The sequence below is a fragment of the Sphaerodactylus townsendi genome, linkage group LG15 (genome assembly GCF_021028975.2).
Source record: "Sphaerodactylus townsendi isolate TG3544 linkage group LG15, MPM_Stown_v2.3, whole genome shotgun sequence".
Classification (NCBI taxonomy): Eukaryota; Metazoa; Chordata; class Lepidosauria; order Squamata; family Sphaerodactylidae; genus Sphaerodactylus; species Sphaerodactylus townsendi.
The window spans coordinates 2354175-2369611 of NC_059439.1; the positions used below are offsets into that span (position 1 = coordinate 2354175).

A 15437-nucleotide genomic window follows, 5' to 3' on the forward strand; every position below is an offset into this window, starting at 1 on the left:
AAACAATCAGGATGCCATTAACTGCTTCCAGCCCCATGCCTCGTTTGTTCATCTCAAGAGCAACCTTTAATCACGGAAAAAGCTGAAACATAAACATTTTAATAAATAAATGAGTACATCCGAGCCAGCAGAGCACTGACGGTCAGGGAGGGACACTTCTGCTGTCCCCCACAGTGGAGTCGATGCTGTGCTTCAAGATCGCGTCGACTATCTCAACGATGCTCTGCGTGCTGATGCTGGTGATGTCGCTGAGGTTCTCTGCAACCTTTCAAAAGAAGCGGGGGCGGGGGGGGGACACACAGTATGGGGATGCTTAAGGGTGGAGAAAGTTCTGGCGTCTATCCCATGACCCCAGCTACTACAGCCTGTTGGTACAAGAACATGGGGCTCAGCAAGAAGGGCAGACAGACGTACCTGGCTCCAGCCTTCAGTGTGCAGCAGGAAAGCACTTGCCCCGATGACTCCCACAGCCAACAGCACCAGATCTTTTCTCACCGCTGAGAACTTGCCTCTGTATAGTGGAAATGGCACAAAAATGCCTGCTTTCATTTTCCCGCCAAAGCAACGGTACATCGTAGAGCATAACACAAAAGCAAATACACTTCAGGACTGAGTTAAGTTGGACAAATGTCTGTGTCTGAACATTTATTTTCCAGACCTCCCTTTGCAAGCCAGTGCCACGCGTATGGCAAAAAAAATTCCAAGCACCTGGAAGATAAAGGTTTAGCAATTTGAATAGTGGGGGGGGAAGTCACTGCATAGTCAATTCCATTCTATTTCCTAGACGGCCTTTCTTGCAAAACCTTTGCAGCTTCAAACAACAGGAGCCTTATTCCAGGGGGATAGAATAATTTCTTAGCTATTCTGGAGATGTCTCTTTCTCAGAACGGCATGGGCAGAGCATACCATTCTGAGAAAGAGACATCTCCAGAACAGCTAAGAAATCCAGTTCTTTACTTCTGTGTTGGACCCAGGGACCTAGTGGCAGAATTAATATATCCTGTCTAGACAGAATGTATTGGAATCAGCCTCTTTGGCACTCCCAACAGGACTGGACAAAGGAAGACAGTGTACTATTTAAATGACTGATTTGAGAGATGAGAAGCAGCTCTGCGAAGAAAGAATATCCTTGCTGCTGCTAGATAATTTCTCCTGTTTTAAATTATTGCAAGAAGTGCTTTAAAAACGAAGACATAAAAGAGTCAACCTGCGGCTCTCCAGATGTTCATGGACTACAAATCCCATTTGTAGTCCATGAACATCTGGAGAGCTGCAGATTGCAGACTACTGGAAGGGACTAAACCACAAGCAAGGGAGGGAGTGGGTCAGCTAGTCATTGGCTAAAGGAGAGTTCCATATGTCCAGCCATGGTACTTAATAATACAGAATTATATTTATGGGCCTTGAAACCACAACAAGGCTTCTGTGATGGAAAAGTCTAGAGCTTGTTCAACCAGTGCAGCGTGTTATACTATAACTCCAAAGACGAGCAAGTCTTTATTGGCATAGACAATAGTAAAAAACTGATTTAAAAAACATATACAGTACAGGAAATAAGTGTTAAGTGGAGGGAAATCTACTGGCATTTAGTAATTTCCAGGAGAAAGTCTGCCACTATCATACAGAGAGAAGGATCAGGATTGTCCAGCAAGTAGTGTAATCTAAATAAATCGGGGAGATCGGGTAAATGTAAAGGAGTAAGATTCACATACTTGGATCTGATCTCCTTGAATCTGAAACAGTGTAGTTATTGGTGGGCCAGAGATACTATAACTCGTTAAACCAAAGAAATCTACAAGGACAGCTTAAAAATGTAAAGGATCGAATAAAATGATCCCTTACTAAGGTGCTATGTGGCTTTGTTTTCATGACCTGTACAGTTTGGGTTTTAAACGGAGTAATTCTATAAAGCCACTCCAAAGAAACTGAGGACCAGTCTTTGAAAGAAGGAGGGTGTTGCATCAATGTCTGTTCTAAAGGACTGTGGTGGAGACTATCCATTGGGGCTGTTTGCCTTCAGGCTCAAAGACACTGTAGGTTTGTACAAAGTTTGCTGTTGCCAACACTTCAGTGTCAGATGGCAGCTTTGGAACCAGACTTGAGCCCAAGCAGAGTACTGACAAAGAGGCTTCTGTTACCGCACGCTGTGCAGAAAAGTGACTCACATTTTCTTGGTCAGCAGGGTACTTTATATAATGCTACCTTCAACCGTGATTCTCAGGTCTGGTCTTTCTCCTCCACCCCCATCCCAGAATTATTGCTTGACTTTAGCATAAAGGGTGCTTTTTCTAAAACTCACAGCTGGAGTTCATTGGGTGATGTGTTTTCAATTGAAGCCTTTAGCAGGGTGTTGTAGATGCTGCCCTGCAGGAGGTATGTCAAAAGCAACTGATGGTGGCACATGGTGTACATCTGTTCCATGGGAAGCAAGCAGCCATTGTACTCTGTCAGTGTGGAAAAACAGAAAGCAGATGAAGCTTCTGTAAGAAAGGGAGCAGCAGAAGTTCTACCCTGAACCAGCAGAGATTCCTCAGATCACAGCCCCAGCTGAGAAACCTCCAGGTCTTTTTCTGTGCTTCCCACCCTACATCTGCAAAGTACTTTTGCACAGCCGTAGGGATTCTGTTCTAGTTAATTTGCCTGTGGCTGGCATCTTCAGAGGTGTATCACGGAGGGAAGTCTGTTACACACTATGTCCAGTGTCTCTGTGATAACACCTCTGAAGATTCCAGCCACAGATGCAGGCGAAACGTCAGGAACAAGATCCACCAGTCCACGGCCACACAGCCCGGAAAACCTACCACAACCAGTTGAATCTGGCCGTGAAAGCCTTCAACAATGCACTAAAAAAAATAATTCCCCAGTTTCTACCATTTGGAGTACAGCTCAAACCAGCCAATTGACTACAGTTGGCTTAGATACAGGGTCTGCAACCTGTGGCTCTCCAGATGTTTATGGACTATAATTCCCATCAGCCCCTGCCAGCATGGCCAATTGTATTGTAGTCCATGAACATCTGGAGAGCCACAGGTTGCATAACTGCACTGTCTTTGAAATCTCTCATAAGTTTAAAATAAGAGAGCAGACCGTTCTTGGGGAACCACTTACAAGAAGTATATGGTAAATAAAATTACTGTAAAGTGCTCTAATAGACTATGGATGATAAGCAGCGGCAAATTCAGCACAGCTGCCAAATTAGGCTGCCGCAGGGAAGATGTGTGCCAAGTCCGTTAATCTTGTGCTACACGGCCAAGAACCCAGAGGGCGTGTTTATTAAGTTAGAAGACAACAAAAAGCTGAGAGGCAAGACAATGGAGGCAGGATTCTTTTGTTATGACAGGCTGGCACACGAGGCGAAAATAAAATTAATTCCAGCAAGGAGGGACTAAAAATTTTTTAAATCAAAGGTTATAGGACAGGGGAGACCTGGCTTGGCAGCAGCAGTACATGTGAGACGACTCTGGGTGTCCGTGCGCTGCAAGCTGAACATGTGCCAGCAGTGAGATGCAATTTCTAAAAAGCCAATATAATCCTGGACCGCATTAAGGAAAGTGTAGAGTCCAGATCACAGGAAGGAGTTTTGCTCTAGTCTCTACTTGCTCAAGCTTCCATGGAGAGCTGTCCCCAATACTTTTCAATCTCTACACAAAGCCCTTGGGACAAATCGTTTGAGTTCAGGAGCTGACTTGTATTCTGTATGCTGACGACACCCACTTCTTTATTCAAATCTCCTCTATCTCAATTCCATCTCTATCGAAGAGATAGAAAAAGTGCAGAGAAGGGCAACAAGGATGATTGAGGGACTGGAGCACCTTCCTTATGAGGAGAGGCGGCGGCGTTTGGAACTTACAGTTCCACAGGGCCTGTAAGACGGAGTTGTTCCGCGGGGCCTTTGGGGAGGCCAGCCGTTGAGGTGCCGTCCCTTGTATCCCATTCCATCCTTGGAATCAGTGGTGGGATCCAAAAATTTTAGTAACAGGTTCCCATGGTGGTGGGATTCAAACTGTGGTGTAGCGCCAATGGGGCTGGGCGGGGCACAACGGGGGCGTGGCCGGGCATTCCAGGGGCAGGGCATTCCTGGGCGGGGCTGTGGCAAGGACGCAGCCGCTGTACCGGTCCTTGGGCAGGAAATGAATGCACGCAGATGCAGGCTGCCACACACGGCGGTGCACCTCCTGCTAGACTGCTTCACGTTCTGCGCGCTACTGCTGAGAGGAGGGGCGTAACTAAGGCAAAAATCACGGGGCAAAATCACCAATTAGTAACCCCTCTCGCACACACAAATAATTAGTAACCTACTCTCAGGAACTTGTGAAAACCTGCTGGATCCCACCTCTGCTTGGAATTATCTTTGAGATCGACCGCCGCTGAGCTGGGCTACTGATACTGACACTGATATTTGGATTCTGAAGCTGTGGAGTCATTGGATATTTAAATGGTTTTAACTAAGATGTCATTTATGTTTTTATTGGGGTTGTTGATCATCTGATTTGTGTTTGGTACACCGCCCAGAGCCCTTAGGGCAGGGGTCTGAACCTGCGGCTCTCCAGATGTTCATGGACTACAAATCCCACCAGCCCCTGCCGGCAGGGGCTGGTGGGAATTGTAGTCCATGAACATCTGGAGAGCCGCAGGTTGCAGACCTCTGCCTTAGGGGATAGGGCGGTATGTCAAGTTGAAATAATAAATACATACATAGATAAATATTCAGGCTCAAATCAAGATGTTGACTATCCCATATGAAGCCTTGGGCCGTCACATCTCTAGGACCACTTCTCCTGTCGTGGTCTCCCTGACAGCCTTGTTCATTGGAGCTGGGCCTCCTACAGGTGCCAGCCGACAAAGGGGCAAAATCAATAGCTGCCCCTACTTGTACCTTTTTTGTGGTGGCTCCCCCCTGATGGAATGGCCTACTAGATGAGGTTAGGAAGACCCCCAGTCTCCTGGCTTTCTGCAAATTATGCAAAACTGAATTATTCAAGAGGGCTGCATGTCACAAGATGGACCAGATAGATACCTGAGCAAAGGTTTAGGGACAGTGGGTTATACCACTGCGTTTAGTTTCTGAAACCAGGGTCCCTGGATGTTATTTTGCATTGTTTACGGAGTCATATTAATACGTAAGCTTTCCTTCAGTTTTGTGTTCAGATTTCTACAATCCAAATTCTATTGCATTGTTTATTGGACGTCCTAGCTGGTTAACTGTATTAACTTACTCTGTGTAATCCCTGAGTCAGTCAAAAGAGAATTGGGGGGAGTGGGGAGGCAGGTGGGGCCTCTCTTCCCAGGCACTTCTCGCCTGGGTCACATGGGGGCGCATTTGGCTGAACAAGGTTGAGGACTTCTGCTGATGCTGTAAATGTTGCCCAAACCTTCCCGTTGCGCATGGAAAGGAAAAATGTATGCCTCTAAACCAAAGCTTACCCAGTATTACACCAATTGTCATCCTGATTTAAAAGGTGACACAATTGTATATGGACGGTTAAGTCCATAGACTTAATATTAACATGGTGAACACAAGAAAAAATGTAAATCTCGCAAAGACCAGGAAGCCAAGTTGGAATTAATTATCTGGTTAAAACGCAATGCGTGAATTTTATGTTTTTAACAGTTAAGCTTAGCTTAACTTTTTTTATTATTTTTCTGGGATTTTAGTTATTAATATTAATTTGTATTAAACTCTCTTTTTCCTCTTTCTCTTATTCCCTCCTTATCTTTCCTATCTCTCTTCTTTATTTAGGCTTTTGTGAGATGTTAGTTATTAATATTTTTTGTAACTAAAAAAATAGTAACTAAAAAAATTAGTAACTAAAAATAGAGATTAATAAATTGTGAGATGTTATTAATATTTTAGTAACTAAAAAATAGTAACTAAAAAAATAGAGATTAATAACTAAAATTAATATTAATTTGTATTAAACTCTCTTTTTATTCTTTCTGTGATGGAATAGTACTGTAAAACTAGCAAAGTCACATATGACTGTGAAAAGCATCTTTGCCTTTTGATCTCCTGGAGGGAGGACAGGAAACTATGCAGAGGTGCCGGGATGAAACTTCAAAGGCCTGAATTACCTCATGGCCTGAACAGAGTTTTCCTGAGAAGGGGAAAACAAAGGTTTTTAATTCCATCTTGAGAAGTGGTCAGAGAAACATCTCTGGAGCCATGGAGTTCCCGGAACAGGGACAAAGAACCAAAAGGGACATAACCACCTAAGCAATCCCTTAACCGCAATCATGTTTTATTTCTTTGATTTCTGTTTTTCAATAAAAATCGTTGAGACCTCAGCTGGTTGGAGTTATTGGAGAAAAGAACCCAGGTTTTAATGAAACAAGCGTGACTCTCCCAGGCTTGCTTTCATGATATGGTGGCAGCTTTTGTGGTCTCCGTGATACTTTCTTTCTTTTTTCTTTCTTTCTCTCTTAAACTCTCTTTTTCTTCTTTCTCTTATTCCCTCCTTATCTTCCCTATCTCTCTTCTTTATTTAGGCTTTTGTGAGATGTTATGATTTTATGTAAATTCTCTCACTCTTATCCCTATCTTCCCCTTTCCTTAGCTTCCTTTTCCCAAACATCAGAGCCTTAAGACCTTTGGACCAATATAGAAAGTATTGTGTACATGGCATTCTAAGTTGTTTGCTAGAACTCTGTATAACACTCCTTTTAAATCTCCAATAAAAACATATTAAAAAAAATAAACCAAAGTTTACCCAGGAGTGAACCACGTTTCTGGCCCTTACCTAAGACCTCCAACAGTAACTCCGTGTAAGCTAAAGGATTTGGAACGTTGATCTGGAAATGCAGAGCTTTCAGAATGGCAAGTTCTGATTCCAGCAAATCCTCCATAGTATAAGAGAAACCCATTGACTGCAAGAACCTCTGGACCATGGTGTTGTTGACTGTCTGCATGAAAAGAGAACAGAGAAGATGCCAACTCGGTTTGTTCATCTCCACCATAGTTTGGTGTTAACAGGGCTTCTTGATTGCTGCTTGATATAGCTTTAAAAGTCAGATAGGTTACCTCACAGGAACATATCATGCTATTAGAATAAAAGCTAAAACTTCTAAAAATTAATGCTTGCTAATTGAGAAAAAGCTGATATAAATATATAAACAAAATACTTTAAAAAGCCATGCGACGATGTAATTTCCCCAGTAACGTCAAAGGCTTTTCTTTGCAGGTGCAGATGGACCACTGAGAAGGCCAAGGGAAGAAATCCTCATTAGAAATTCTTAAAACCTATTTGCAAAAGCCCCCTTTTTGTTGCAAACAGTCACTATGATTTCCTCATTACTTGTGTGTCTTAAGCAGAGGCGGAGCTACAAGGGGACCAGGGGGTGCGCATTGCACCGGGCGCACAACCAGGGGGGCCAGCAAAATTTTCAAGTTTGTTTTTTGTATTTTTTAGTGTGTTTCAGTTTTTAGTGTTTTCCAGTTTTTGGCCTGCAGGCTCCAATGGGATCTAATAAGAGATGGGAGCTTTGAGAGTCCATAACTTTGGACCCCCTGAACCAAACTTCACCAAACCTGGCTGGTGTTATCAGGATAGTCTCCTAAAGATACCCTGAAATTTTGATGCTGCTAGCCTAAAAACTGTGCCCCCTGCGAGCCGAAAACTGAAAAATACAAAAAACACAAACGAACGGGGGGGGGGGGGGGCGGCAAAATTCAGATTTTGCCCCGGGCTCCATTTTCCCTAGCTACGCCTCTGGTCGGAAGTGCTGTCAAATCGCAGCTGACTTATGGCGAACCAGGGTTTTCAAGGCATGAGATGTTCAGAGGTGGTTTGCCACTGCCTTCCTCTGCATAGCAACCGTGGTATTCTTTGGTCATTTCCCATCCAATCAGGGCTCACCCTGTTTAGCTTCTGAGATCTGACAAGATCAGAATAGCTGGGGCCATCTAGGTAAGGGCTGTTATTTCTTACCATAGGCCAGGTGTGTCGAACTCATTTGTTATGTGGGCCAGATATGACATAAATGTGACTTGGTCAGGTCAGGCCCTGGGGGGGAGGGGTGGGTGCCCTCACCTGGTGAGCCCCCATCAGGTTCACCATCCTAGATTGGGATGGGGGAGTGGCTACCTGGTTGCTCTATATGGTAAGGAATAATGGTACTGGTCAGCTGGCACTGAGGAAGGTGGTTGGCACAGGGGTGGGCTTGCCATGGTAAGGAATAATGGTACTGGTCAGCTGGCACTGAGGAAGGTGGTTGGCACAGGGGTGGGCTCGCCAGGCCAGACCAGGAGTGGAGGTTCCTCAGCTGGGTTGTGGGGCAGATAACCCCTCTCAAGGGTCCGGATCTGCTGTGTGGGCTGCATGTTTGATATCTATGCCGTAGACCAGCGCTTGGCCATGCTGGCAGGGGCGGATGGGATTTGTAGTCCATGAACATCTGGAGAGCCACAGGTTGCAGACCCCTGCCATAGACTGTATCAGGCCATAGCTTACACTGAGTACAAAGCTTGCAGAACAGATAGACGGTGAGAGCAGGGTAAGTCTAGAACTGGCTTACGCTGTAGTGGAAGGAAATTTTGCTAGCTAGCTGGATGCAGGAGACCAGGCGTAGCACATACGTGTCACCAATCTGCTTCCTCAGTGAGACCCAGTTGCTTTCGTCGTCTTCTGCTCGAGGGGAAATGGAGAACTCTTGGATAACCATGAGCATGAACCTGAGAGGAACAAAAAGAAACAGCTTGCCTGGAGAAAAGGATTCAAGTTGCTGGTTAAATAAAATTTGACTGCTTCCAGCAGGTAGGATGAAAAAACAAAGTCCTTCATGCAGTTTCTTGTTCTCTCAAAGACTGGTTTAGGCTTCAGGCCTACAATGGAAAAGCTTCAGTTGGAAAATATTCTCTCTATTCTAGAAGGCCAAGAACAGTAGAACCACATTCCTTTCAATTAGCAATGATTAAATCCAGAGGCAGAGCTACAAGGGGCACATTCCACTAGTTGTGCGCCTGGGGGGCGCAAAAATTTCAAGTTTGTTTTTTGTATTTTTTTAGTGTTTTTTCAGTTTTTGGCCTGCAGGGGGCGCAGTTTTTAGGCTAGTAGCACCAAAATAATGCTGAGGTAGATTATTTCCCTTGAAATGTTTGCAAGCGTTGAAGCTGTAGAGAAAAACAGAGTTTTCCCCCTTCACAGCATTATGTATCTTGGCTATTAGCGTATTCTGTCATTGTGGACTTACTCTGCTCCATGTTGGGCACGAAGAGGATCTTGAAACTGATGACTGGGAAGGAGTAGCCCTGTCAGCCCGTCACAGTAAACTACCCACAACAGCTCTTATTGAAGTGCAACTGGATTTTTGTTTTCTATCTTTAAGTTGATACATGGCTAGCACACATTGCTGCAGGTAGCCAATTTCATTAGTTTCAGAAAGGGAGGGGGGAAACCTTATGATACAAAGGCTCTTGTGTTAAGGCTGATGACAGCTTTCATTAAGGTCTGCCAGCTCAGAGATGACTAAATTAAAGGTTATTTTTAAGGTAGGCTGGGTAGTTCACCACCACCCAAAGAAGCCAGAAAAATACCTTTCAAATATTTCAATTGCTTGGTATCTTGCAAGTTCAGGTAGGCTCCATTTTTCAGACAAAAGAAACACAAACTCTAGTAAGAAGAAAAAGAGAGAGATGGAGAATTCCAGGACTCATAATCAAAGGCTCTCCCCGCTGAAGAACATAGCAAGCTCTGCTCTCACCCACTATCTGTGTCTCCTTGAAGCAGCCGGTCTCATCGCTCAGCTCCTGTAAATCTTGTTCATTCTCCTTAGCCATTTGCAGCAGAGCATCTTGAAGAAGCTCCGGGGCCACCACCCCAAAGACCGGCTCTGAGTGCTGGTACCTGGCCACCACCTGTTGTGGCAAACCCATCGTAGGAGGGCTTCCAACACCCTGAATGGCATAAACGACAGCAGATATGGCTTCAACTTGACAGCTGTTTTGGATGGGGAGATCACTTATTTGCTATTTAGATTACTTATATTCTGCTTTTTTTTCCTCCAAAGGGACCCAACTCAGTATCCAAAACTGTTCATTACCATTTCAAATATCCTGCAGCCTGGTTTAAGACTGAGAGAACTCAATAAGCTTTCGTGTCAGAGTGGGGGATTTGAATGTGGCTCCCTCCACCGCTGCCCAATATTGCCCGTGTATGTCGGCAGATGCAGGTTGCAGAGCTTCATCCGCATAAGAACATAAGAACAAGCCAGCTGGATCAGACCAGAGTCCATCTAGTCCAGCACTCTGCTACTCGCAGTGGCCCACCAGGTGCCTTGGGGAGCTCACGTGCAGGAGGTGAAAGCAATGGCCTTCTGCGGCTGCTGCTGCTCCCGAGCACCTGGTCTGCTAAGGTATTTGCAACCTCAGATCAAGGAGGATCAAGATTGGGAGCCAGAGATCGACTTCTCCTCCATAAATCTGTCCAAGCCCTTTTTAAAGCTATCCAGATTAGTGGCCATCACCACCTCCTGTGGCAGCATATTCCAAACACCAATCACACGTTGCGTGAAGAAGTGTTTCCTTTTATTAGTCCTAATTCTTTCCCCCAGCATTTTCAATGGATGCCCCCTGGTTTTAGTATTGTGAGAAAGAGAGAAAAATTTCTCTGTCAGCATTTTCTACCCCATGCATAATTTTATAGACGTCAATCATATCCCCCCTCAGACGTCTCCTCTCCAAACTAAAGAGTTCCAAATGCTGCAGCCTCTCCTCATAAGGAAGGTGCTCCAGTCCCTCAATCATCCTCGTTGCCCTTCTCTGCACTTTGTCTATCTCTTCAATATCCTTTTTGAGATGCGGCGACCAGAACTGGATACAGGACTCCAAGTGCGGCCGCACCACTGCTTTATATAAGGGCATGACAATCCTTGCAGTTTTATTATCAACTCCTTTCCTAATGATCCCCAGCATAGAGTTTGCCTTTTTCACAGCTGCCATGCATGGAGTGGACATTCCCATGGAACTATTCTCTCTATTCTATAAAGCCAAGCAGGCCTTTCATGATGATGATGATCCCAACACCCCCACTGGGACTGCACAGGGCACAGGCATGCCAACTCCGGCTTGTGAAATTCCTGGAGGTTTGGGGTCGGAAAGTCCGGGGCTCCCTCCCCAAGCACTGTGCCCCTCTCCAGGCACCCCTCCCCCCCCCCGAAGCTGCAGTGTTTGTGTATGGGGAGGGGGCAGTGGTGGGATTCAGCCGGTTCGCACCACTTCGGCAGAACCGGTTGTTAAAATGATGCTTGTAAACAACCAGTTAAATGAGTGGGATCCCACCACCGGAACCGGTTGTTAAATTATTTGCATCCCATGACTGGGAGGGGGGCGGCTGCAATAGGGAGGGTCTGTCCACAAGCGCCCCCGCCCCCCACCCCCAGGCTGGGACGCAGCTGGAGATCTGGGGAGAGGAGGGACCTGAGGAGGGCGCGGTTTGGGGACCTGAGGCGCTTCCACGGGGGGACTTCCATGCCAACGCGGCCGCCCCTCCAGGGGAAATAAGGCAGGTCGCCCTGGAGACGTGAGGAGGGCTCCAGCCACCGCCTGGCGATTGGCAACACTCCTCCTCGCCTGGCGGCCGAGTGGCGCGGGGCGGGGCGAGTCTTTACCTGCGCGCCCTCACCAGACATGGCGGAAGCAGCGCCGCCAGGGGCAGAGCGCCTGCGCGGGACTGGCGCCGCTTCTTCCGGCCTCTCGCGAGAGTCGCACTCCCGGAATATGTCTGCTCCCGTACAAGAAGGCGGCGGCGGCGGCGGCTCTTCTTCTGCGGGGGACGCCGAGTCCCTGGCCAGGCGGAGGCTGATCGGGCCGGCCGCGGGGCCTGCTGCGGGGCCCGGCGTGAGGGCGGCGCAGCGAGGGCTGAAGGTGCGCAACGCGCTCACGGCCCTGGCCATCGGCGCCGTCGTCGTCGGCATCTGTATCCCTTTCGGCGGGGGCGAGGGGAGGGGGCTCGCGGGCCTCGGGCGGGGGAGCGGGGGGGGGGGGGGCTTCGGCGGCCTCGTTTCCTGCCCCTCCTCCCGCACGCGAAGCGGGGGCTGGGCTGGGGGAAAATCACGCGTCTTCCCGGACCGCCTTAGGACAGGGGTCTGAAACCTGCGGCTCTCCAGATGTTCATGGACCACAAATCCCATCAGCCCCTGCCAGCATGGCTAATGAGATTTGTAGTCCATAAACATCTGGAGGGTTGCAGGAGGAAGGGGGCGTCGTCCACGTGGGCTCCCCAGGTGAGCACTTTCCCGCCTGGCTCTTTGCCTTGGACTCCAGGATCAGCCTGGAAGACCCGGCCTGAGGGGTGGGGGTAGAGCTGGCCGGGCGGGCAGCGGCGTGTGGGCTCGCCCCCTCGCCTGGGCATGATGGGGGAAGCCCTGGCAGTGAGGTAGGTATAGATTTTTATGGGGGGGTTCTGGGGGTGAGGCCAGGGCCCCCACCCGCCCTGGGGGCGTGACCACACCTCCCTAAGCCCCGCCCCTAGCCAAAGTGCTTATAAAAGCAGTCCCTTCTCCCTCCCCTCCAGGCAGAGGGGTACCTAGGGAAAATGGAGGCCAGTGCAAAATATGAGGTTTGTGCCCCCCCCCCCCCACCGCTGCCAAGGCTGCTGTGATGCTGGAATCCACCCCCAAACAGTATCACTTTCAATGATGTGTCAACTAAGGAGCCCAGATTCTCCTTTTAAATCCACCTTACAGGGAGAATCTGGGGTCCCCAGTTAAAACAACATTGAAAGTGATGCTGTTTTGGGGTGGATTCTCCCCCACTGTGAAACAGCACCACTTTCAGCGTTTAACCTGGGGACCTCAGATTCACCCTTTAAATCCATGCCGAAGGAGGTGGATTTAAAAAGAGAATCTGGGGAAATTTGAGGGGGTGCCTGCTGTCAGAGGTACAGTTGTTAAGCTACCAGCACCAAACTTTCAGGGTATATTTAGGAGACTCTCCTGATGATACCACCTAGGTTTGGTGAAGTTTGGCTCAGGGGGTCCAAAGTTATGGACCTTCAAAGGTGTAGCCCCCATCTTCTATTAGCTCCCATTGGAAACAATGGGAGATGGGGCACCCCCTTTGGGAGTCCATAACTTTGGATCCCCTGAACCAACCTTCATCAAACCTGGGTGGTATCATCAGGAGTGTCACCTGACGATACCCTGAAATTTTGGTGCCGCTAGCCTAAAAACTGCACCCCTGCAAACCAAAAACACACTTTTAAATACAAAAAAATCCACGAATGGGGGGCGGAGCTTCAGATATGCAATGGGGGGTTGAACCCAAGAACCCCCGCCCCTTACCTATGTCCTTGGGGCCTGGCTTCCCTGGCTGTTTCCCTAACGGAGCTGCGCACAGATGGCTACACCTTCTATTCGGTCTCGCAAGAGCACTTCCTGGAGCAGCTGGAGCTGGAAGCCAAAGCCGTTCGGGCCCAGGCGGCCAAGACCTCCGCTGACTGAGGCCGGCTGAGCCCTGGCACCGGTGGGCACCTATATGGGCCGTCTGGCCAGCTGTGCAGAGGCCGCCTTGGACACGCTTCCCCCTGGCTGGGCGTTGGGGCGCCTCTCTCCTGGGCGAGGTTTGCTGGCGACCCCCCTCGGACTACGAGCTCCTCCCGCTGGCTTGTGGAGCAGCAATAAAGGAGCTTTGTGAAGGTGGCCGTAGCCTTGTTTCTGAAGCTGCTGCTCGGGGGGTCCAGGTGGGTGGGAAGAGCGTGGCTGAATGCCAGGCCAGCTGGCGGGCTGTGCCAGCACCTGCGAAGCATTTCTCATTCCTTCTGTTTTTTACTCGCCAGCTATTTAGCCACCTTCGTTCCAGGAAGCGGGGAGGTGTTAAAACTTTTTCTGAGTGAAACTTCCCTGCTGCAGAGGTGACCTGGGGGAGCAAAGTGAACGGGGAAGGAACCATAATCCTGCAGGTTTGATTAGACGTTTGTGTGGGCGTAAGCTAGGGTAGAAGTAAGGAGTAAGCTAGGGTAGAAGAATCATCTTTCAGGTACCGTGTTTCCCCGAAAATAAGACAGTGCCTTATATTAATTTTTGCTCCCAAAGATGCGCTATGTCTTATTTTCAGGGGATGTCCTATTTTTCCGCTCCACAGCTGCATGCTCTGGTGTTGTTCGACGGGCATGCTTCCAAACAAAAACCTTGCTACATCTTACTTTCGGGGGATGCTTTATATTTAGCGCTTCAGCAAAACCTGTACTACGTCTTATTTTCCGGGGATGTCTTATTTTCGGGAAAACAGGGTAGATGTTAGCATTGAGGTGAGTGCAAAAGAATAGAATTTGCAGGTGGGTGGGAAGGGCAGGCCTTCGACCAGGCATAGGAAAGGCCACAGTGAGAATCCAGCCAACCCTGACCCCCAAAGCACGATGGAAAAATGATTCCCTATGAACTACAGACTTAGCCAGAAGAGGGCACCTCTGGCACCCGTGCCACTCTGTCTGCCTGCTGGGAAGCTGCGGCAGTCCCATCAGAGATTCTGAGGTAAGTCTCAAGGGCCATTCAAGGACTCCATGACATTGGCAAGGAGAGTCAGGTCCACTGCGGTCCTTTATCTTGACCTGGCTGCTCAGCTGTGGAAACAACGTGCAGCGAGGGTTTTTGCCAGCTCTCCCACAAACACCAGCTCAGCCCACAAGGAGCGCTCCGGCAAACTTTGGCCCCGTATGGAGGATCATCTTCCTCACGTTTACAGCTGCATTATTGACATAGTTCTCCTTCTCACTAAATGCTCCCTGTTGAGTAAATTATTATAGGAGCATTTGGCCCTGAACCAAATGTGGCATCTCCCTGTTGAAAGGACATTTCCTTATGAGGCTGAAGGAAGGGAAGGGAATTTTCCATTTTCTTTGTGCTTCTGGTTCTGTCTGCAATCCAGGCCTGGGAAGCACATAAATGAGGGCAGTTTCCCTCTCACAGTAAGCGTGCAACGGTCATTTTTATTTAACCCCTGCATCCTGTAAAATTCTGTAATGTTGAGAATGCCATAAACCAGTGATGGCAAACCTATGGCACGGGTGCCAGAGGTGGCACTCAGAGCCCTCTCTGCGGGCACGCACAGACAGAGTTCATCATGTGGGGGGGAAACACCCCCCCCCACACACACACACACACATCTAGGCTGGCCTGGGCCGCTGGGCTTGATTATTAGCATTAAACCTAAGACCTAGTTTTGGGGAAGCAGTGTAGGTAACCCTGTTAAGCGCTGTTAAACCCCACTGATTTAAACCTCAGTATTCAGGTTAAATTGCCGTGTTGGCACTTGGCGATAAATAAGTGGGTTTTGGGTTGCAGTTTGGGCACTCAGTCTCTAAAAGGTTCGCCATCACTGCCATAAACCGAATCGAGGACCACCAATGTGAGATATAGCCCTTGCAAATGGTCCTTCGCGTCCCAGAGTTAGTCAGAAGGAATTTTCCATTAATCGTTTTTTTTAAAAGAGTCACGTCACCAAATGG

General features: G+C 48.2%; 1 protein-coding gene across 1 annotated transcript; it reads right to left on the reverse strand.

Moving 5' to 3' along the window:
- Positions 1 to 83: 83 nt before the first annotated feature.
- Positions 84 to 11672, reverse strand: CNTD1 (cyclin N-terminal domain containing 1). The gene is made up of 8 exons (XM_048518371.1): positions 11602 to 11672; positions 9697 to 9889; positions 9530 to 9605; positions 8512 to 8668; positions 6738 to 6900; positions 2300 to 2444; positions 415 to 511; positions 84 to 265 (listed from the first exon to the last, which is right to left on the reverse strand). Exons 1-8 carry the CDS (start codon positions 11620 to 11622, stop codon positions 143 to 145), a joined length of 975 nt encoding a protein of 324 aa, XP_048374328.1. The 5' UTR covers positions 11623 to 11672; the 3' UTR covers positions 84 to 142.
- Positions 11673 to 15437: the final 3765 nt, after the last annotated feature.